The following is a 22909-nucleotide window of genomic DNA, read 5'->3' as shown; positions in this document are numbered from 1 at the left end:
GTACAGAGACCATGCGAACACAGTAACGAGCTGACAAGCTTCGGTACCCAGCATCTGGTTCAGGGAAAGTTGTGATATGCTGTTAACTGTCACAGTATTCCGAGTGTGGACGTGTGGTGTCCTACAGAAGAACATATGCCCTATTCTTGACACGGTGAGCTTCTCTGCCAACTTGTTGTCTTTGGCTTTCGGCTGGTGACGTGTGTTTACTTCCGGAGGATGAGGGATCTTGGTGAATTCTTGTTTGCTTGCTTGCTTGCTTGCGCGCGCTGTGTTCAGAGGATAAAGGAAACCAGATTTTCATCACGAGTAAAAAGTGAAATGGGATATTAAGGAGATCACAGTAACTGTCAACAATGCACACAATAACGTGCCTATTACAAAATAGCACACACCCTTTCAGTGCTTAAGACGGCTCAACAGAGCAACAACTGTGTGCGAGGTGAACTGGGAGAGCAACAACAAAGGACAGATGATGGCAGATGACTTGTATAGTTGTATGAATGCCTGCAGCAGATGAAGGCCATTACTTCAATACATCCAGGGACCATCTGATACCGGCTTACACAGAGAAGTAGGAAGCCACAGTTTTCAGAAGGGCAGCGACTGCTATGCAAACAGACTCTAAATGCAATCATGCAATCAACTAATCACCGCCATTAGATCTTAATCCAACATCATTAGGCTGTTTTGCAGATCAACCCTCCCACCATCCGGACTGTTTTGCAACTCGTCTTGGTCCAGAGCCGATCGGGGGCCTCACGAGCCGAGCCGTTCCCGATCCAGAGCCTGCGCAGCCATGGAGCTCGTGGCCTCCGGCGATCCTGAAGCCAGGGCGTTCGATCTGCGCACACGTCAGGGCGGCGCTGCAAGACAGGCCGCGGCTCCACGTCAGGGAACCAGGGAGCTCGCCGGCAGGCCGCCGCTCCCGAAGCTAGGGTGATCGATCTGCGTCCTTCCTCCGTTGCTCCAAGGCAGCGACACGTCAGGGCGGTGTTGCAAGGCAGGCCGCGGCTCCACGTCAGGGCGCCGCGCTCCAAGGTAGGCCGCCGCTCCACCGCTGGCCGCCCTTGGGTTGTAGCTGGCCTAGTTCAACGCCGTTCAACGTCGTCTCCTTTCACGCCCACGTACAGAGGTACGTACGCACACCGCGTCCTCGTTATTGGCGTTCTTGTTTCGCTGCGAGAAGTCACGTGTGGGATGGCTTCAACTGAATTTTTTTGTATTAATGGCCGCCGTATGTGCGTGTTAATTTGGTGATACAAGGAAGATGGCTCTCGATGATCCCATGGAACTCGATGATCGACGAGGCCAGGAGGTCGCCGCCGTCGTCGTTGAACCGACGAACATTGAGGAGGTCGACCACGTTGACGTGTCTCTTTCCATGCCTCACAACGTGATCTCCGTAGAAGAGGTAGATGCACTGGGACTCGTGAATGCCGATTTTAACAGTGAATCATCGCCTGTTCGTGAAGAGAACTTCTTGTGTGAAGGTAATTGTTGGCTTCGATGAACAAGTTTTTTACGTATGTGTATATGTGTATAAGCTGATCTAATTTGACGTCGTGTCTTTCATTAGATAACGAGACTACTGTCAAAATGAATGATGCATTTAGAACACCAACGAAGAAAAAACATGTTCTTGAGGTGACATATTTGTATCCAGAAAATCATTCATTACAAATTTGTTCAAATGTTTAAAGGCTAATATGCTGCATTTTTTCAGAAAGGGATGTTGTTTGATGATGTGGAAGCGGCTCATAAATTTTATATGGAATATGCACATAGTATTGCTTTTTCTGTTCGTATAGGTCAACAGAAATTAGATGCTAATGGAGTGGTTATCTGGAAGCGGTTCTTGTGTGCAAGAGAAGGGTATAAAACAGAAAAAGAAGAAGGTGCTAGTGGTTCATCATCAAAGGGTCGCAGAAGTAGGGAGTCGAGATGTGGATGTCCAGCTTATATTTATGTTAAACGCACTCCTGAAGGCAAGTATGTCATTGCAGCACTATATGAGGAACATAACCATGCCTTTGTGACACCTAGCAAACGTCACCTCCTTCGATCCAACCGTTCTGCCAACGAGAAGGCAAAAACTACTCTTTTCAATTGTCACAAGGCTAGCATAGGAACATCACAAGCATTTAGGTTACTTCAGATTGGTGCAGGGGGTTTTGAGTACGTTGGATGCACAAAAAAGGATTTGCAGAACTACTACAATGATTTCAGACACAAAATAAAGGACGCAGACGCTCAGATGTTTATTGAGAATTTACATACACTCAACAAGTTGGACCACAATTTCTTCTTTGAATATGAGGTAAAGGATGGTCGGTTGTTTCGAGTGTTTTGGGCTGATACAACTAGTAGGAAGAATTATGTCCATTTTGGTGATATGTTGTCTTTTGATACTACCTACAGCACAAACCAGTATGACATGAAATTCGCTCCTTTTACTGGGGTCAATCATCATATGCGTTCCATTTTCTTTGGTGCTGCTTTTTTAGCTGATGAGAAGATTGAGAGCTATGTATGGTTGTTTAACACCTTTCTTCGAGCTATGGGAGGGAAGGCTCCATCATTTATTGTAAAATATGAGGATGCTAGCATCAAGACTGCCATTGCCATCGTTCTTCCTTACACTATATACAGGTTGTGCATGTGGCACATTATGAAAAAGTTGCCTGAGAAAATTGATGCCAACCTTCTGAAAGATGATGAGTTTAGGAAGACGATCAACTTATATGTATGGGGTTCAGAAACTATAGAAGAGTTTGAGAGCAGATGGCAAGCATGGATTGCAAAGTATCACTTTGAGAACAATGAATGGTTAGTTGGAAGGTATGAAATCCGCAAATCATGGATACCTGCATACTTCAGGGAAATATAGCTTGGAGGTATACTCCGAACAACCTCTAGATCAGAAAGTGCTAATTCATTTTTCAGTCGCTTTATTGGTCGCAAGCTTGCACTTGTAGAATTTTGAATAAGGTTTGATACAGCATTAAAATGTCAGAGGCGGGATGAATTGATCGATGATAACACTTCTATGCATACCAACCCAAAGCTTTTGACATCGTGGGAATTAGAGAGACATGGTGGTGCCATTTTCACACACGAGGTTTTTAGAAGATTCCAGAATGAGTTGCTAGCAGCAAGAGAGCAATGTGATGTACAGAGCACAACTGAAATGGAGGATAGAACAATTGTTAAAGTGGTCGACAACTTCAACAGACCAAGAGAGGTGATTTTCTTTAATGCCGATCAGGTACATAAGTGTTCATGCATGTTATTCGAGTCCATAGGAATACCATGTCGCCATATTATACGGATGCTAAGATCTGCAAGGATAAGTGAACTACCCATGCACTACATCACCAAGAGATGGACCAAAAATTGCAAAAGGTACCTTCTACTAATATAAATCATGTACTTTTGTAGCGTCACAAATATTTCTTATAAACTAACATCCTCACATGAACTAACTTTCAGAGAAGCAGCATTTGATAGTGAAGGAAATTTATTAATTGAGAAGTCCATTACGTCCATGGAAGATAGTACGAGAAGAAAGATGGCAACTGCCCATAAAAAATTTGAAGATATTTTCCAAATGGCCAAAACTTCTGAGGAAGGTCTGGACATTCTTATACAGAATTTGGAGAGGCCCTCCTTATTATTTGAGCCTATATCTCGTACAGGACAGGAGGAACAAGAAAGTTTTATTGGATATCCATTCCGGAAAATGTACAAGTACATCCACCTAGTGACATTCGTTCGAAGGGGAGGTGTAAGAGAATAGTAGGCTATGCTGATAAACACAAAAGGACTCAAAGTTCAGGTCCGCGTAAATGCACATCATGCAAAGACATTGGACACGGTAGGCGCAATTTCCCAAATAAAGATGCAGCCCCACCATGAGTTCTTAAAACGTTGTAATTTTCTTTTCAAGAGTAGTGGACTAATATATACTTTCTACTGCTCGCACATTGCCTTCATGGCTGTCACATTGCCTTCATGGTTCATTTTTGATAGTTAATTCAGAGTGTTTTGATAGTTAATTCAAGAAGCTAGACCTGGTTTGTTGTGGTTTTGCCCAAATAATTGTAATTCTTATTCAGTACTCCATTTTAGTTAAGCGGCCTGTTCATCTCTTGTCTGATGTTCTGGGTTCTACTCATCTTATGACCAGCAAGACAAATGCACATATCTCGTACAAGACAAGCTCAGAAGGAGACAGTTAAGCTCACATCTTTCTATTGGAGATTAGGCAGGTTGAAAGCTACTCATTTAGTATATCACAAGACAAGCTACTCAAACCAGGTCTGAAGAACAGAGACAGCCATGGACAAGAGTGCACTAGGTCCTGATGCTAGGACATTATAAATTACAAGCAGTTTCAGGCTTCTGCCATTACAAATTACAAGCACAAACAGGCTTCTGCTATTACAAATTACAAGCACAAACAGACTTCTGTCAATTGCTGCTCGATGATACTAGGTCCCTGCCCTGCAATGCAACAACGAAATTCAGTGCTCATGTATTCACAATTGCAAACAAGCGTCTCTGGACGCCCTAACCAAGAACAGAGGCCCTAAAAAAATCAAGAAGCCTTCTTCAGTGGCTGAAATGGAGGGGATGCGGCTGGGAGCTCGCCCTGGGCACGCTAGCCATTGAGAGGCGGCGGCCTGGGCGCCCTATCCCTCACCCTGGAACGGAGGGGATGCGGCTTCGTATCCTCCCTGCGCGCTTCAGGCCCCTAGAGCGGCGGTGGCCTGGGCGCCCTCGTCTGGCGCGGTACTGGTGCTGGAGCTCGCCTTGCGGGGACCTCGCCCTTTGCTGGTGCTTGGGAGCAGCGCCCCTGGATGGCGGCCGGGCCGGAGCTCGCATCGAACCAGCGCCTGGGAGCAGCGGCGCCCCTGGATGGTGGCCGGGCCGGAGCTCGCATCGAACCAACGCCTGGGAGCAGCGGCGCCCCTGGATGGCGGCCGGGCCGGAGCTCGATCCCGGAGGAAGGCGCAGGCTCTGCCCCCCGATCGATCGGATCGGCTCGGCTCGTGAGGCCCCCGATCGGCTCTGGGCCAAGACCAGTTGCAAAACAGTCCGGATGGTGGGAGGGTTGATCTGCAAAACAGCCTAATGACGTTGGATTAAGATCTGATGACAGTGATTAGATGATTGCATGATTGCATTTATACTCTGTTTGCATAGCAGTCGCTGCCTTTCAGAAGTTCCCACAGCATCCGCGATCCATTCCATGTCCCACTGCAGCTAGTTCGTCACCCCCGCCCACACTGCCTACTCTTTCTGTCAGTGCAGACCCAGCCAAGGGAGCCAATTTCACCAGCAGTATAGCCAACCCTACCCTATCACGTCAATCCCACAAGCCTCTTATCCATTCCCGTTCGATCGCGGTGGGGGAGTAAGTCAAAATAGAAAAAACTCACATTAGGTTTAGGGATATTCCAGCTTGAGACGGTTTGCAGGCCTGTCAATGTAGCATGCACATCTAAGTTCACATCACACTCAGGCTACACGAATCGGGCCATGGGAACCTTCCAATCGAGCAAGCACGCACGCACCTCGGATCAGCTTGAGCTCCTCGCGGAGACGGGGGATCTCGCGCTACCGGTCCTTCGCTTGCCAGGGAGAAGAGGAGGAGATGAGAGAGGATGAACAGATACTTGAACGGGGTAGAGATTCGGCTAGGGGAATCGAATGGCTCACCTTGCGCTAACAGCAGAGGCTGCGGCGTTGATGGGCCTGCCGCGGCAGGGGTGCGGTTGTAGGGGACGAGGGCCATGGGGAGCGCGGCGTTAGGGTACGACGAGCCTAGCCGCGGCGAAGAGTCGGCTGTCGCCCTCGAAGCTGGCGCGTTGGGGGCTGGAAGGGGCGGGGGCTATGGCGGTCGCGGCGAGGTCGAGGATAAACAGTTTGCATATGCACCCTGGATATTTGCACAAAAACCCCTAAGTCGGATCGATATTACTAATCGCGATCCGATATTTTACAAATACCCCGTAAATTGGATCGCGATTAATAACCGCGATCCGATATTTTACAAATACCCCCTAGTTCTGAATTAGATCATCTTCTGTGTCCGTTGGCCGGTGATGGCGACGGCGGAGAAAAGCTCGACGCCGGCGGAAGGGGGCGGAGCTCCGAGAAGACATAACGCGGCTTCCGTCGGTGTTCGGACGACGCTGAGTTGGCCAATCACCTTCGCGAATTCAAGGTACATGTCTACAGGAGGACGACGACGAAGAGGAAAGGGAGCGGCCGTTGCGGTCGATGGGAGAGGGCCGCGAGCAGCGCTTCACGCCGACTAGCACGTCGGAGATCAGTAGGGTGGGTGATGGGGACAGGGGACTCGCATAGATCGGGGTGCGGCTCGATTCCAAATCAGGTCGGGGTACCGCGGGACGGTACTGTTGGGAACGCGCCGCCATTCGTTGCCTCTGACGGGGCGACAGCGCCGCCGGAGACCGGGATCACTGGATCAGTGACTACCGAGGCAGCGGCCGCCCGATGCAGACGGTGGTGCGTCCCTGCACCCTAGCGCCGGAGATCGTGGGGTCGTGGTGGCGCCATCGAGGAGACTGAATCGAGGCATCAGTACAAAACATCAGCACCATCGTGAAAGCTGAAACTGCAGTACCTCGAAACATCAGGCCTTCAGCTCGATAGGATCATATCACAGAACACAGCTGAAGACGCAGCACATGATGTCCTCTTGTTTCTCCAGGTTTGCACCGGTTGTGAAGTGAAGAAGAACACGAACTGCAAATCCGCCACTGCACAAGAGCAGAGCAGGTGCAGGTAACTGTCAACAATACACAGCAAGAAGGAAGAAGTAGGTCACAGGCAGCTACAACCCATCGATTGGTATTAAGGACCATTCAAAAAAAGACCAAGAGTTTGAAGCAAATCAGTGTGACGCCTGATGACTTGTATGCATTCAAGACATTGTGGGGAATTGCTATCAGCACATTGCACCATCTAAAATGCTGGTTCAGTAGCTTACACAGAAAAGTGGGCAGCCATGGCTCCCTCGGGTGGAGCTTGGTAGGGCGTCCCCGGGCCGGATCCGGTCCTCTCACGGCCGGATCTGTGCGTCCCTCGGCCGATCTGCGTGTCCTTTCGCCGGACAGCGGCGAGGGCCTTTCCGAGGCCCACTTCTACGCCGCGTGGTTGCGGCTGCAGCGGCTCAGGCTCCGGGCCGCGGCTTGGCTGACCGCTTGGGCGCTGCTGGGTCGCTACTCCACCAGCGTGCGCTTGGTGGTCGGTGGCCTTGCTGCTGCTTCATTATCTGATGGTGGCAGGTGCTTGCTTCTCAGGTGCCATGCGGCTGAGGATCCCGTGGAGCTCTAGACGAAAGCCGTGCCCGACATACTGTTGGTGCTTTCGACTGCGGCGTCGTTACTCTTCTGGGGGCGTTGTGATAGCTCTCTCACCCTTCGGCCGTAAGGTTCCTTCGGTGAAAATTTTGCTCTGGTTGTACAGACCGATGGCGACGGCACCTTGACGTCGATCCTACATGTAAAACGTCGTTGTGGAGGAACCTGCTCAGCATCAACACCAAGTGCCAGTGCTACAATGGCTCTTCATCTACCTGGATGGTTGCACAAGCTAATTACCGGCGAGTGTCTGCTTCGAGTGTCAGCTTGGATTAAGATTCACCAATCCACATTCTCTTAAAATAGCTAAGCAATCTGTCAGGTTGTGATTTTGCAACGCTACATATCAATGGCAATATGGCATCATGCATGAAATCTCCTAAAAAATAGCCATTGGAAAAGGTCATCAGTGAATGTATAAAAAACCAAACTCGTCTGTACAATCAGCCTTCTTGGGAAGCTCTAATGACTGATGAGGGATTACAAAGAGCACGTCTCGACGGGTTGCATAGTTCGGCACGAAAAGAAAACGTTTTGTCCCATTGCGAAAAGAAAATTTCGAGGTTCTGGTCGCATCGAGGAGCACGCTTCGCTACTCCTGCTTTGCGCCACTTGGGCCATCGAGGCACACGTGTGCCGGGCACTGTCTCACCGCCTACCGTCACTGACAGGTGGGCGCCGAAAAAATCTAGTAGTTGTTGACTCTTCTTCTCGCTCTAACCTCCGAAGTCGTCTTCTTTCCCCCACTCCTCTCGCCCCCACTTCTGGTCACGCCGATTCACGCCACCGCCACCGCCGGACCACCCATGGGGCCCGCCGGTAGGAGCCCCGCGCTCGTGCTCCTCGGCCTCCTCCTGCTCGCCGTCTCCGCCGCCCGCGGCTCGCCGGATGGCGGGAGCGTCCTCCGCCTCCCCTCCTCCGCGCCGCGTCACCTGGCCCCGCGCTTCCCCCGCTCCGCCGCCGTCGACCTGATCCGCGCCCTCAACCTCCACCCCGCCGACGCCTCCCCGCGTCCCGCCACCGCCGGCGGCGCCCCCGCCCCCGCGGGGACCCTCGTCGAGAGGCCCATCCACCTCGCGTCCCTCGCGGCCGAGGGCACGTCGGTGAAGGACCTCGGCCACCACGCTGGGTACTACCGCCTCCCCAACACCCACGACGCCAGGTGAGCTCCTCCGTCTCTGCCTCCGTCTCCTACTCACCCCACACATGGCTTCACACGCACACACCGACCATGTCGCTTGCTCGCGCGCGCCGGATCGCGCTGTGCAGGATGTTCTACTTCTTCTTCGAGTCGAGGGGGCACAAGGACGACCCCGTGGTGATCTGGCTCACGGGCGGGCCCGGGTGCAGCAGCGAGCTCGCGCTCTTCTACGAGAACGGCCCCTTCCACATAGCGGACAACTTGTCGCTCGTCTGGAATGATTTTGGCTGGGACAAGGTACATATTCTACTGCTCCTGCTCTTAGTGATCTGGTGGGAGAACTTTCTATTATGTTTTTTCAGGGTCTGCGACTTCCAGATGTGTTCCTGTATTATTTATTGATTGGAAGCTCTGTGTAATCTTGCTTCTGTTCTGTCTTTCACAGGCATCCAACCTTATCTATGTTGATCAGCCCACCGGAACTGGTTTCAGCTACAGCTCGGACTCACGGGACACTCGCCACAACGAAGCTGCCATCAGCAATGATTTATATGACTTTCTGCAGGTAGTGACTATCCTTTTTTTGGATACAATGCATTCAGTTATATGTGAAAGTGGAATTTCATTGTATATTGTGGCCTGAGTCCAGGGGGAACATTCATGGTATTTATCATTCATGATATATCACCTGCACAGGTTGACTTGCCATGCTTGCTTAGTTATGTGGCTAAATATAGTAAAGTAGCCAATTTCTAGTAGGATATTAGTGACATGAATTACAACAGTACATTTCAGATGTGCTATGTGCCTAAACCAAAAATAGATTAGAGTTTTTATTAGTAAGGCTAGAGTTTATCTGAGCTAGAGTGTCAATCCTTAACGTTAGCAGCAATCTACAAGGAAATGTGTCTTTTTGCATTTTTATCATGAATTTGGTTTCATGCTTCTAACCATGTGATACTTGCAGGCCTTTTTCGCTGAGCACCCAAAGTATGCTAAAAATGATTTCTTCATAACCGGGGAATCATATGCTGGGCATTACATTCCTGCCTTTGCAAGTCGTGTATATCGTGGAAACAAGAACAATGAGGGCATTCACATTAATCTGAAGGTTTTATTCTTTCTCTCTTTCTCAAAGTATCTATGCTGTTTTTTTTGTTAAAGACATTATTGTCATGGTTAAATCCTCACTTTATGTGATTTTCAGGGTTTCGCGATTGGCAACGGGTTAACAGATCCAGCAATACAGTACAAGGCATACCCTGATTATGCATTGGATATGGGGTTGATCACAAAATCACAATTTAACAGGATCAATAAAATAGTTCCAACTTGTGAATTTGCTGTCAAGCTTTGTGGTAAGTCCTGCTTTGAGTGTGTAAATCTCTGCTAGTATTGGTAAATTTTGCCTCTTGGGTCTTGGCCTTGCAGCAATATCAGCAGTCTTCAATGTTTCTTCAGCAATTAGTTCATAGCATCGTTGCATACTAGCTCATTTATGCCAATTGGTTCTTTTCAAAGAAAAACTTCCACAGCATCCCTGATGCCATGCAGTATGAGTTGATGAAACTTAATCCCTTCTTCTTTTGCAGGTACCTCTGGCACTATATCTTGCCTTGCCGCTTACTTTGTTTGTAATACAATATTCAGTGCCATCAGGACAATCATAGGGAGCAAAAATGTAGGGTGCAAAACAGAAACTGTATTTTTCAACCCCATGTTTTGGAACATTCTAATCAGTGTTCATCTTGTCTTCGCAGTACTATGACATCAGGAAGCCATGTGTTGGAAGCCTGTGCTATGATTTCTCAAATTTGGAGAAATTCCTGAACCAAAAATCTGTTAGAGAGAACCTTGGAGTTGGAGACATAGATTTTGTTTCATGCAGCCCAAGTGTCTATGAGGCCATGTTATTAGATTGGATGAGGAACCTTGAAGTTGGAATCCCTGAACTTCTTGAGAATGACATCAAAGTGTTGATTTATGCTGGAGAGTATGATCTCATATGCAACTGGCTCGGTGAGTACCTTGCAACTTATTAGTAGTAAACATTCGTGACACTGCCATATCGCGCGACACTGATAATGATGAATTCACTATAAGCTTTTGCCATCTGAGACTCGTGAGTTGCTCCTTAATTATTAGGTTTTATTCAAGTTCTTTACAAGAAAATTAGTGGCAGGTGTTATAGATATTAAATCTCTGTTTGTTTGGTAGTATGAAAATTTGTGGTGGAAGCATAGCTTTGTAACTTGCTGCAGCTCATTTAACTAAGACATAATTTTGTATGAACTTTCCTAATCTCAGAGAGGGATAACAATGCACACTACTTTCAATTTTTTTGGGTACATAATGATGAAAGCTGCGAATGGATAATAATATAGGAAGACAACACTGCTGAAGATCTGTTCTTTCCTTTGCCATTATTGTGTTTTTTACTATTGTATTCTTGCTTCGCTGGATGTGTACATAATCTTATCCTGATCTGGGCAGGGAACTCGAGATGGGTAAACTCTATGGAATGGTCTGGAAAGGAAGCTTTTGTCTCATCGTCTGATAAGCCCTTCACTGTCGATGGAAAAGAAGCCGGCGTTTTAAAGAGCCATGGTCCTTTGAGTTTCTTGAAGGTTAGATATATACTATGCACAAAAGTGCAGCACCCTTTATATGACCAACAATCTTTATTTTTAAACAGTAGTAGTCACACAGTAATTGGTGGTAGAGATAAGAGATATATGCCTATATTCACAATTTTTCATGGAAATCATTAAATAAATGCAAAAAACTTTGTATCTGCAGTAAGAGCTAAAGTTGATGGCTTATTGGATTTCGAATCATTACCTTAGTGATGTGCGCTCTCTTTGAAAACCTACTAAAGGTGGTTTGTGTAATAGGTGCATGATGCTGGTCACATGGTACCGATGGATCAACCGAAGGCTGCTCTGGAGATGCTGAAGAGGTGGACTTCCGGAAACCTTTCGGGCCCGTTTTCAGTCTCCCAAAAGCTTGATTTCGATATGTGACCAACAAGCTGTTTGTCCTATGATCCTTCGTGGTGTGCAACTTGGTGCTGCAACGCTGCCCTGCACTAGTCTCCTCAGACTACCGTATGTAATTTACTGTGTACTTCAGGATGATCTTCGGCTCTGACAAGCTTATCTTGCGACCGTACAGATGTTATTTGCCTTGTACGGGCGCCCCGCGTGCTGATGGGACGTGGTCTTACTCTTACAACTCGATTAGCATGTAATAAAGTTTTCAAGAGAATTGTTATGCCAAGGCATGTATGGAGACTTGCCCTGAGAAGCATCTTTTCTGATGACTTCCTGTCCTGAGAATTTTTGTGATGGCTTGCGGGAAAGCGCCAACGATAAAATTTTATAACTTGCGTCCAGCTACTGGTTGAAAGGAGGCCCAAGTTTCAATCAAAATTCTTTGTTTTTGCCGGTTAGAGGATTCTGAAGAAATTTCTTGACTTCCTGTGAAAATCCGGTGGAAATTTTTGAACAAATATCTCCAGGAACGTAAATATATCACTAAATATAAGCTCTCGACGGCCTGAGGAGGACTTGGAAGATGAATTTTAAAAGTTCCCATTCCCCAAATAAGGAGAATCGAACATCATAACGGTTCACAGGTTTTTTGTATTTTCCTCGCAGCTAGCATCTTTATAATCTTCCTCTAAAAAAAAGCATCTTTATAATCTTAAGCAAAACCCATGCACGGCAAACAGATATCCATCAACAGCAGCTTACGCAGACACAAGCTAACGACAGTTGTATGAACTATATCAGTCATGGTACACTGCCAAGTGCTAAAACCAACAGCACAGAAATCTCCATACATAGCAAGACTGTATTCTGCCTATTGTTTTCCTCATAAAACAAGTTAACCAACAAGTTCGTATACCGGTGCCTTTTGCTCAGACGAAGAGTGCTAAAACAGAATCCTAAATAACCATGAACAAGAACTTTCTGTTGCCTCTCTTGCTTGTTGCTTAGTCTTCTTTCTTCTGTTTCTTCGGGGTGGGCTTCTGGTACAGTAGTATCTGACCCAAGAGTGTACCGTTCATGACGATGCCAATTGCAGAGCCCATGATCACTTTCCAAGAGTTAAGGGTCACCGAGTATAGTGACGACAGTGACACAGAAAAGCAAGCTTGTAGGAAAAATTGACACTAGCAGAGCCATAAATCGTTTATCGGAATTTTTGCTGAGCCCATTGGTACCATAATCTTTTGGGAGCATATTGGGACATGTGGATGCGGCAACCAAGTCAAAACTTTAACCATGAGGATATTGACCTAATATAGTTTGGGCAAGTAGAGTTATTCTATCAAGTTCATGATTCTATTAACTACCTACATAATGGCAGTTGGGCGCATCTAGAACTAGAATCCATCGGTATGTTGTAATAAACCGTAATTAGAATCAAGGATACCACTTAAGGGAGTCTTCTCCTGGATGCTGGTAAAAACTCTTACTGCAAGACAAGTGATATCAGAGATTAGTGAGCTTTCAGCACTATCATCGGGGAAAGAAGTGACCAATTAAGAATGTGATTAACTTGAGTCATGTTAAATATTTACAATTCAGTATATGAACTCCACACGTGTTGAATGCTAGACTGTTTAACTTAAAACGGTGTTGGGAAACAGTAATATTAGCAAACAAGCCAAGCCAGAAGTTAAAAATATAATAGTTTATATTTGGCATGTACTTAAACTTACCAATAGAACCAGCAAAGTTCATGAAACAGGTAAGGAAGCTGAGCTCGCCAGTGCCCTTATTCTGCAAAGTATGGGCAAAACAACAGCTATTTTATATTTGAAATTGTCACTTCACATGAACCAGGTTCTGAAATAGTGCTCCAATAAAGTGCCAGAAAACATCCAATTCAAGTAGTTCAGATCCAGAATGCTGCAAATGGCAATAAAAGCCTACGCAACTCAAGCAGATTGCTGTCCAAGATAGAGAAAGCACAAATGGCAAGTGTTGGCTGAATCACTCTTTACAAGCTACCACTCATAAATTTTTCACAATATGCTGATTGATAGTAGAGTTCATTAATGCAGCTGGGTTCTCAAACATGTATTGTCCATACTGCAGTCAAATATCGGAGCTAATATCAATTGCTCTATAAGATATATAACATTGTGTAATAAGGTGTAACAAAAATGTAACAACGTACCGTAAAATTCTTCCATATCTGTGGAACTCTAGCAAAAAAGAAGATAGCATGCTGTGAAGCCTACACATAATATTAGACAATAATAAGTCAACAGGTCGAGTATATACACCTAGATCATGTGTAACACATCAAACATTACTCACAACTTACATAAAGGACTTCAAAAAGACCAGGATCAATTTTTCCAGCCAAAACAGTTGGAGCCAGTCCACAATATCTAAGTGACCGCTGTTTAGGGAAAGCAGGTCAAACATTGTAATCAGACAAAATACTAATGAAGTTTGGTGATCTTCATTAAACTTCTCCAAGGGACTTGGCACATCTTTATTGCCAGCAGAGAAGATAAGTTAAAAAAACACCAACAAAATTAAGGATACAATAAAGCTTTCATCCATGTTTTGCTTCCCATTGGCGGGGAGTAATAGTAAATGATTGCAACCAAGATAATTGCTGCATATCAGATATAAATATCAGTTAAGAAGATCAGCAAAGAGAACTACAGCTGCTTTAACAATAGAAAAGGAAAGCTTAGATAAACATATGGTGTCCACTCAAAGCCAAAAACAAACCTTGGATTAACAGAAAAGCTAGCTCTCCATAAGCTGAAAAGGGAAGTCCTTTATGAATACAATATGCCAAAGCAATCGTGTAGCCAACGACCTCAAGCTCAAAGGATGCTACACTAAGTCCTCTAACACTTCCATGCTTCAAAATTTTCAGTATCTGCAGTAGGAAATATTTGTAATCATGGTGGACACTCAAAATGAGAAGGTAATCAATCCCAAAGTACAAGCAAGATTCTGGGCACATGATCGATAGGTAAATCTTGGGACTGAATTATGTCCTTTTTCTATTATGCATTTAAACAAGTATTCTAACTTAATCAAAAGCCATGTGTGATCTTGGATTAACTTCTTCCTAATTCTTAATAGTAAATGAACTCTTTCGCTAACAGAGGCAAGAGTCTGCAGGTTATTATCCCTAATCCAAGTGCCAGTCCATGCAGGTAAGAAGTTACCTGCTTCAGCATTCCTTTCACAACTTTTGCAACCCATTAATTATGTGCCACTACAAAAAGCCAATAGGCATATACCAGAAACTCCTCCACTCAACCATCTGAGGTAGTTGCAAACTACCCCCCTTCTTAACCTTCTTATTGTCAATTACCACATTACACACTCATGGCATGGTTGCCCTGAGATTCCGGACATTGCAAGGGTCAATGTAACACAGAAAAGTGCAGCAAAAATCATGAAAACCGAGCCCTATAACAAAGAAGGAAACCACATGCACCATTGTTTTTAAATTCCTTTCCGGATGTTGGAACAATAGTACCAAAGGCAAATAACGCTACCCAATACCACATCATACAAAAATTGCACACATATCTAGGTAGAATATAAAGGAGCAAACTCCTCCACAACTGTCAAACTAATTCTTATTTCTTATGTTCGTCAAAGTTCTTAATTGTTAATTAATATAACACTAGATGAAAGCACCTGAGGGAGCTTGGCTACGGTGGATGCAGCAATGATGGAATACCCGAGGACCTTAGACAAGAAAGGCAGCAGGATGTTTGCATCCAAAGGAAACGATAGGAAGCACCACATGTTCATGCCCATCGTATCCAGCTGCATCCCGGAGGCCAGCCTCTTCCCTTTGCTCATCTCCGAGGCCTCCAAATTTTGGGGACCCGGCAGTGACTGGATTCTAATTGCAGGCTTTCGTGGGCTACAAACATTCAAGGATGAAGGTTCCCTTGATAGTTTGAAGGAGGTCAATGTGGGGCTTTTAGAGGATGTTATCTGGTGGACTGACTGGGCCTGCAATGTGCCAACGGTGATCCCAGAGCAGAGCACAGGGACTGCTGAGATCATATTCACTGATCAATGTCTCGACTTGAGGCCAGAACTAAGAAGTTCAAATTACTGATGTTTCTGAGCAGGGGAAGCTCTTGAGAGAGGAAGTAACTGAAAGAGTTTATGCTCCACCACTCAAGCACCAGAAAGTATCACGCCAATCCACCACCATCCCAAAAAAGAACGAAGAATTCAGGCGGCTACCCCCTTGATTTCCCTGCTCTTTTGCCGCGCCGCGCCAAGCTCACAGCAAAGCTACCAACAGCGGACCCTTTATGCAAAGTTCCGCACGCGATGCTCACGCAAAGAACATAAGATTTGAGATCCCCTCTCACACCATCCAGGCGAGCTCCCCGACAGATCGAGACACATAAAGGCACGCATATCTTGACGCACAGAAGAACCTTTAACGAGTGGCGATAGGAAGGTGGGGGAACCTGGGGGAGCTTGACGGTGGTGGATGCGGCGACGATGGCGTAGCCGAGCAGCTTGGAGATGAGCGGGAGGAGGCAGCCCTTGTCGGGGATCTTGGCGTCGCTCAGCGCCGCGAGGACGCACCCGAAGTTCATGCCCAGGATCTCCAGTTCCATCGCCACCATGGCCGGTCTCCTCCCGTGGTGGCGCAGGTTTGCCGCGGCGTCGACGGTGGAGACGACGACGAACTGCGAAGAAGCCCACACGCCACGCGAACCGGCGCGGATTTTTTAGCGAGCTGGGCCGCATACCGCGAGGCGTGTTGTTGATGGGCCGACGCAAGGAATCTGTCGATATTCGTACTGTGGGCCTAGAGAATTCTAAAGCGGTTTCGGGATGCAAGTTGGGCTGCAACTCCGCTCTCACACACACAGACACACTCAAACCGGGAAGGAACTCGGTGGAATATCTGTCCATTTTCTTAAAAATTAGTGCTATAGAAGATTGATAGCTGAGAATCTGAGATGAAATTAGAGAGCAAACGAACTATCCAACATGCCGCCTATCTAGGGTTGGAATCCTGGATGCCACATTTGTGCTCACCTCCCAGCGCAACGAATTGTGTCCCAGACTCCCAGGCTACCCAAGAAGCAGGGGCTGGACACTTTTCTTGAGTTTTGGGTTATAAAAAATAATTATCATGGTCAATCTAGTTCTCGAACTCGCAGGAGATCTATATATTAAGAAGAAATGACATTGGAAGTTAAAAGCTAAAAAGGTTTAATGTACAGAAATCCTGAAGCAACATATATTTTGAATGACAGTAAATGATAGCTTGATCCTGAGCATGAAAAATGGCTCTTACTTTTATAGTATGTGCCAAATTTCAATCTTTTGGGCGCTCTTTCTATTAAATTTGGACTACCAATGTCGGCTGCATGTACGGTCTACCAATAATGGTCCTCGTTTAGCTTGGTTTATTGTGAAATGTACATGAATATTTTGAGTGTTAGGTATGTATAGCAGTACAATGTGTGGCTCACCTATTCTCAATCCTGAACATGTCCTTTGACCGTGTAGTAGCAATCTAGAGATTTGTATGCACTTGAAGCTGTCAGCTCCACTGATACTGCTTGAAACCCGCCGAAGTCTCAGTGCAGCAAGAGTGGTTAGGCTGTGATAGTCTCTAAGAATGTGCTAATTTGCAGTTTGGTGAGGCCTAGGACCCCTCCAACAGCATCCATAAACGTACTCATTACGCACTTAAATGGTTTTAGCTATCTTGTATCCATCAGTTTTGGGATGGCGTTGCTTCCTCGACTCTTCTGGGTAAGCAGGGATGTCCCTTTCTACGGAAACAACCCGATGGAGAAAGCCTGGTGCTGCACATACTATTTTCGCAGGGAACATATTCCACATTCACCTCCAATTCAACACTACGTGTAGGACAAAAGTCATAAACTCTGGCCAGCACAGCAAATTTGTCAATCGCTCAACTCTCAACGCAACGTTATGATATTTATTTGTCTAGAGATTTTTTTTTCCGCATATTTACTTGTCCTTGCGCTTTTCTCTTTGACGCGAGGTTTGGACGTTAACCCTTTTACACAAAGCGTGAGTTGCCCGGTCGCGGTCTCAAAACCTGCACGAGTGTTACAGCTTGGTGTGGTCTGTTTACAACCCTGAGGACACCCATTAAAGTACTTGCTTAAAGTTAATGGTGGTAGCAGTGTAGCTATCTCGTATCCATCAGTGTGAGGCTCAGGTTGCATTTTCCAGCCTTCTTCAAGAAGACAGGTCCCTTTCTCTACAAACAGCATGATGGAGAAAACTTACTTTCAGTTGGTCCATGGCTTGGCCCCTCCCAGGGTCACCATTTCTTCCATGCGTTGCAACTCGCCATCCAACGTGACAGGGCCTGCAGTGTTGCCTCACGCCTTTCCCAAACGATAATTCAGAGAGAAGCTTTTGCCCCTATGATTTCTCGCAAGAACTTCGCCATCTGAAAATCAATGGTGCGGCAGGAGTTGAAAGTCTCTGCTCTCTGAACAAATAGCAGACTGTTGAGCATTTCAATTTCAACCATGAGCACCAACCTTCAGTTGCAAGGTTACACTCCAATGGTCCTGACATTAGTTGCCAAGTAGCAAACGATTGCATTAGCAAGTCATCATCAGCAGTTAACAAGAGCAAAAACAATCGGAGTTCTTGAGGCACAAGGCTATTTAGGGAGCTTGTTAGTCGGTCCATTTTCGAGATGTACATATCGTGTTATTACTTTGACAAAAACGTGCAGCTGAAAGCATAGCCCCACATAAGACTGGAGAAGCAACAAAAAGTGAAAACCTATGTATACAACTATATTTATGATATCAAACAGGTGCACGGGTATTCACTATGAAAATACACCAGGTGCCACCCTGCAAGTTTATTTACATATGTATATTGTCTATATGAACACCGGCCCGACATAGTGGGCAAGACGCGTGCCTAAGGAGCCAATTGTCGATGCACCGCACATGGAATACGTGTTGGCACTGAGGCAGGACCCTCACAAATTGTTGCGCTCCAAAATCCTGGTACATTAATTTACCGTGTCATCAGTACAAGACAAGGAGCTGATACTCTTTATGTATCAAGAGATAGATGGAATGCAGCATGTTAAAATCACACTAACCTGAAGGCAGACTGAGCAGCAGCTGCTATCAGTTTCCTGATCACAATTGCTTGCAGCACTGAACCTCATCTTTGGGATCCTGTCAATCAAATCCCTTGACATGCCCCCTGTGCTGCCAGTTTCGAAAAGGTCATTGTTGTCGATGAATGGTGTGCTCAGTAGACTCATCTGCATGACACAATCCATGGGTCAAACCTAGTATTAGGATAAGTAACTTGAGTTGCAATAAAATATAACTTTGCTACCTTGCAAATCCACATGAAATGCAATTATGGTTGTTGAAACTACTAGTTATTTGTTCCACTATCTGCTCCTATGAAAGCAGGAGGAGATGTGGATAGCGATGGAAATGGGTACCCGAAACCCGATGGATTTTTACTCCACTAGGATCCGGGTTTGTGTCAACTTTTAGACCCATGGGTTCATTAATGGGCAAGAAGTTCTACCCATTGGGTTTATGGGCACGGGTTTGTTCCTATAGTACCCAAACCCGTAAACCCATGGGTTTTTTAAACCCAATGCAATCTAGTACATACTACCATTTTATTGTGAACTTGTAACAAATTTGATGTTAATACCATCATTTTATTATAAATTTGTAACAAACTTGATTTCAATACCACTATTTTATTCTAGACTTATAACAAACTTGTTAATACCATTGCCACTTGAAGTACTAAACATGTTACATGTAATTTTATTCCCTCTAGTATCTTTATACAATAAATTATGAACTTATTGCTCATTCTATATTCATGCAAACTATAACTTGTTGCTTAGATAAATGTATTGTCTCTCTTAGTTGTTTAAATTGAAGCATAGTTGATAATGAGAAGAATATACACGTATTGAGCATTGACAAGCTTCTATCATGGCAAGGGTGCAACCAATGCGTAAAGGAATGTCCTCGGTCGCAGATGACCCGTGGGCGACCCGTGGGTACCCGTTAACCCGACGGGTTTGGGTTTGGGCAAAATTTTATACCCGTCATGGGTATGGGTTTTTTAATGGGTCTAAATAATTTTCGCGGGCATGGGTTTGGGATAGCAAAACCCAGCGGGTTAGTACCCGTTGCCATCCCTAGATGTGGAGTATGTGCACAAGAAAAATATTGTCTGCTTCTATGAATTCTCATAAGAGTGTGTGCATCAAAAGAAACGCTATCCAGTCCTATAGACACATATGGTTTTTGTGCAACGACCACTTCCATGTAATATGAAATAACACAACTAATCTTTTTCCTAAAAGAAACTATTCACCTACAATTGTACCATTTTTTTTTGGGGGGGGGGGGGAGTGCCAGCCTCCAAGTCATTCTTTCCAATGCATAAAAATACAAGCAAAACCAGGTTTTGTGTTACTTCAGTTCAAAATTTTCAATTTTTGGAAGTTCATAGATGTATTTTGCAAGATCTCCAAGCTTAAGTTACACATGGCCACCAATTATACCTGAGAATCAGATGACTAGTACAAAAAAATTTTGATCGCGTGAAAAGTCATTTTTAGATACTACTTCCTAGATGTGTCACCCCACCCCCCACATGCATTTTAGGTGCTGTAATAAAAATGCTTCCAGGGTTGATCTGTAGCACTAAGATGCAGACCTAGATATTTCTCTGACTAGAAACTTCTTGTAGCAGGTGCGTGGGGCGTATTATTATTCACATAACCATTTAATGCTGAGAAACCCATACACCATTAATCCTACGGTCCGAAAATGAGTCTTGCATTAATTGTTCACAATATTTGTTTTCCTAAAAGAATACTAGTGGGGTCACCTACAGGTTGAGGTACAAAGAAGAGCAACGGTACAATAGCAAATATTGTAAACTACCACACCACATTTCAGAGGATGACAGCTTGTGAGAGATAAGAAGAGCTCTGTACCTGGCTTTGCACTGCACGCTGTAGTGCTGGACTGACTTTCTCCCACACAATTCTTCCGCTGAAGAGGCTAGAGATGATGTCCAGCTAAAAGAACCAGAGCAGAACATAAATCAGAACAAAATACTGGTGAAATAAACCATTAATGTACACACTAGACGAGCATCATGTTGGCTTTGTCATTAGAGCAGCAGCCAGCTTAGCAGAATGACATAGTTTGGTAGAGCAGAAAAAGTTGCTACTCTGTTCACATGCTCATCTAAGTTTATGCCAGCCGACAAACAAGGAAGTATGCTGCATGCTCGAGTAGGTATATGAAAATGATCTTTCACCTCCCCTGTAATGTAAAAGAGAGAAAGCAGGCACTAGATTCTTCCACTTACCACAAAGAGAATGCTGTATTTTCCTGAATGGCTGGACCTCCAAATCTCAATGCAGGATTCAACAGCCTCGATGGAGAATACTGCACCGGAGACTGCTCCGACGCCAGCCCCGCGCAACATGCCGCTTTCTGTGGACATCCCCATGAAGGCACCAATGAAGATTCCCACGAGTGAACCCACTGCAGTAAGCACAAATGAAGGAAAATCAGAATAAGAGCAGACTGAAATTCACAATTTGTAATAGATTGTAGCATATCCCATACAAGATCAATTTGTCTTCACAGAACAATCCCGTGGAACAACAGGGGCAGGAAAAATGATGAAATACTGGAGCCAATGACTCTTATGACACCTAGAGCAAGAAACAGGCGCCGCTACAAGCTTGCGTACAAGGCAAGCATGCCCCGTGCGAGACGCAAGTGGTAAAGAGCCTCCAAGATTCTGGCTTGCAGGATTGAATTCGTTACCAATTCGAGGAATACAGGCAGCACAGGGCAAGAGGGCCCAGGGAGGAGAAGGGGGCGTGCGCCGCGGGTGTGGGCGGCACGGAACAATCGGGCAGTCCTCAAGAGGCCTTAAATCAAGGCTACCCGATTGACCCCTGGTTGCCGAGGAATCCACAGATTCCGCAGCGATGAACCGCCGGATTTGATCAATGAGCACGCCGACACTGCCCCCTCAAGGACTGGAATCAGGGGAGGATTGATTCGTCCCCAATCGATCATGCGGAGCAGCCCCCAATGGCCAAGAGAGATGAAAAGGAGGCGGCTTGGGCACGTACCGACGGCGAAGACGCATGTAACCAGCGCGCCGAGCGCCCAGCCGGCGGCCCTGGCGGCGGCGGCGGCGTGCCTGGCGCACGCCCTCCGCAGCGCGTCAAAGCGGCAGCAGGGAGCGCCGGCGGCGGCCCAGGGAGAGGAGGAAGAAGGCACCGAATCCATTGCCACGGCCAAGCTCGATCAATCCGGGAGGCGAAGCGAGCATGCTACGAATGGGTCGGGATCGCGCGTGGATATATATAGCAGCAGCAGCAGGAGGAGGAGGAGGAGACGCGGGGTTAAGGGAAGGGTGGAGAAACCTTGTGGGTCAAGCAGCGGGAGCAGCAGGAGGGGGAGGAGGGAGTCCTGGGGCGAGACGACGAAGGGGATAGGGAGGGGAGGCGGCCATTAATGCGAGGGGAAAGGAAGGGAAGGGATCAAGGGAGGGTGACGTCGTCACGGGAAAGCAGGCGGAGGCGGAGGAGCGGGCCGCCGTTTACCCGAGGCGCGTGGACTCGCTGGATTCGACGACGCGGAGGGGAATGCCGTAACCACGGGTGGGCTGGGTCAGGGCCTCAGGGGCTCAGGGCCCGACCCGCTCCTGGTCCAACCTTTTCTCTCTCTCTTTTCTTTTCTTTTCTTTTCTTTTTTTTAAAAAAAATCCAACCTTTTCATTTACGAAGTATGTGCTACTCGAGAAGGAATGAGTTGGTTCGCGCCAAAAATAAGATATATTGAGGTGGTTAGTTCTTCATTATGCTTGAACTGTACGCAAATAATTGTATGCATGGCATTTTTTTATTAAATTAGCTCTACTCTAACGCTCTCATCCCTTACTCCCTCCGGCTTCAGATACTAGCCTGTCTAGGCTCATGCACGGCGATAAAAGAGAAAACAGAGTATGGTGTACAGCTTCACGTTGAAGCTGAAAGTCTGAAACCTTTTGGATGCTCGCTTATTTTTCCTGGGTCAGGAAATTTTGGCGCGACCGAAGAAGCTTGAAAAGAACAAGTCAAATAGTAATAAAGAGGATGGATCCGCATGTTTTGTTTGAATTGAACATCATCGACGATTTTTCTCTGCGAATTTTTTCTAATAAAGAGGATGGCGGTGAACTTTTCTATGTCATTCCAATCTTTTCTCACGATTTCATTTATTATCAGGAATCTTGCTTACTCCCGCCTTAATTAATTATTTGAGGAAATGGAG

At 46.0% G+C, this 22909-nt stretch overlaps 5 protein-coding genes across 18 annotated transcripts; 2 read left to right on the top strand and 3 right to left on the bottom strand.

Moving 5' to 3' along the window:
• The first annotated feature begins 48 nt into the window (after nt 1–48).
• LOC112883190 (protein FAR1-RELATED SEQUENCE 5-like) lies at nt 49–3922 on the top strand. Its single transcript, XM_025948451.1, has 6 exons — nt 49–154; nt 685–1135; nt 1271–1493; nt 1580–1647; nt 1727–3405; nt 3493–3922. Exons 3-5 carry the CDS (start codon nt 1271–1273, stop codon nt 2888–2890), a joined length of 1455 nt encoding a protein of 484 aa, XP_025804236.1. The 5' UTR covers nt 49–154; nt 685–1135; the 3' UTR covers nt 2891–3405; nt 3493–3922.
• A 307-nt stretch (nt 3923–4229) lies between these two features.
• LOC112879591 lies at nt 4230–7430 on the bottom strand. 14 transcript variants are annotated; one of them, XR_003226112.1, is made up of 4 exons: nt 5725–6645; nt 5580–5636; nt 5445–5485; nt 4296–5133 (listed from the first exon to the last, which is right to left on the bottom strand). XR_003226112.1 is itself a non-coding variant. In XM_025943927.1 (3 exons), the coding sequence occupies exons 1-3, from the start codon at nt 5238–5240 to the stop codon at nt 4494–4496; spliced, it is 474 nt and encodes a 157-aa protein (XP_025799712.1). In that variant the 5' UTR covers nt 5241–6586; the 3' UTR covers nt 4296–4493. The 14 variants fall into 14 exon arrangements, 2 of the variants coding, with proteins under 2 accessions (XP_025799712.1, XP_025799711.1); XR_003226114.1 differs by lacking the exons at nt 5445–5485; nt 5580–5636; nt 5725–6645 and adding exons at nt 6656–6820; nt 7022–7430; XR_003226111.1 differs by lacking the exons at nt 5445–5485; nt 5580–5636; nt 5725–6645 and adding exons at nt 6656–6791; nt 7022–7430.
• Nucleotides 7431–8144: 714 nt separating this feature from the next.
• On the top strand, nt 8145–11854 carry LOC112882098 (serine carboxypeptidase-like). Its single transcript, XM_025947082.1, has 9 exons — nt 8145–8556; nt 8664–8832; nt 8981–9100; nt 9503–9646; nt 9743–9893; nt 10128–10216; nt 10296–10554; nt 11029–11162; nt 11430–11854. Exons 1-9 carry the CDS (start codon nt 8201–8203, stop codon nt 11556–11558), a joined length of 1551 nt encoding a protein of 516 aa, XP_025802867.1. The 5' UTR covers nt 8145–8200; the 3' UTR covers nt 11559–11854.
• A 415-nt stretch (nt 11855–12269) lies between these two features.
• LOC112883056 (mannose-P-dolichol utilization defect 1 protein homolog 2) lies at nt 12270–16267 on the bottom strand. The gene is made up of 8 exons (XM_025948274.1): nt 16022–16267; nt 14295–14448; nt 14103–14175; nt 13876–13942; nt 13726–13785; nt 13265–13325; nt 12976–13017; nt 12270–12636 (listed from the first exon to the last, which is right to left on the bottom strand). The coding sequence occupies exons 1-8, from the start codon at nt 16181–16183 to the stop codon at nt 12533–12535; spliced, it is 723 nt and encodes a 240-aa protein (XP_025804059.1). The 5' UTR covers nt 16184–16267; the 3' UTR covers nt 12270–12532.
• Nucleotides 16268–18206: 1939 nt separating this feature from the next.
• On the bottom strand, nt 18207–22187 carry LOC112879361 (NEP1-interacting protein-like 1). Its single transcript, XM_025943598.1, has 5 exons — nt 21724–22187; nt 20943–21121; nt 20563–20646; nt 18676–18843; nt 18207–18574 (listed from the first exon to the last, which is right to left on the bottom strand). The coding sequence occupies exons 1-5, from the start codon at nt 21881–21883 to the stop codon at nt 18431–18433; spliced, it is 735 nt and encodes a 244-aa protein (XP_025799383.1). The 5' UTR covers nt 21884–22187; the 3' UTR covers nt 18207–18430.
• Nucleotides 22188–22909: the final 722 nt, after the last annotated feature.

The sequence above is a fragment of the Panicum hallii genome, chromosome 2 (assembly GCF_002211085.1).
Source record: "Panicum hallii strain FIL2 chromosome 2, PHallii_v3.1, whole genome shotgun sequence".
In the NCBI taxonomy this organism is placed as follows: domain Eukaryota; kingdom Viridiplantae; phylum Streptophyta; class Magnoliopsida; order Poales; family Poaceae; genus Panicum; species Panicum hallii.
The sequence above is the reverse complement of the archived record's forward strand: the minus strand, read 5'-3'. Positions and strand labels throughout refer to the sequence as shown.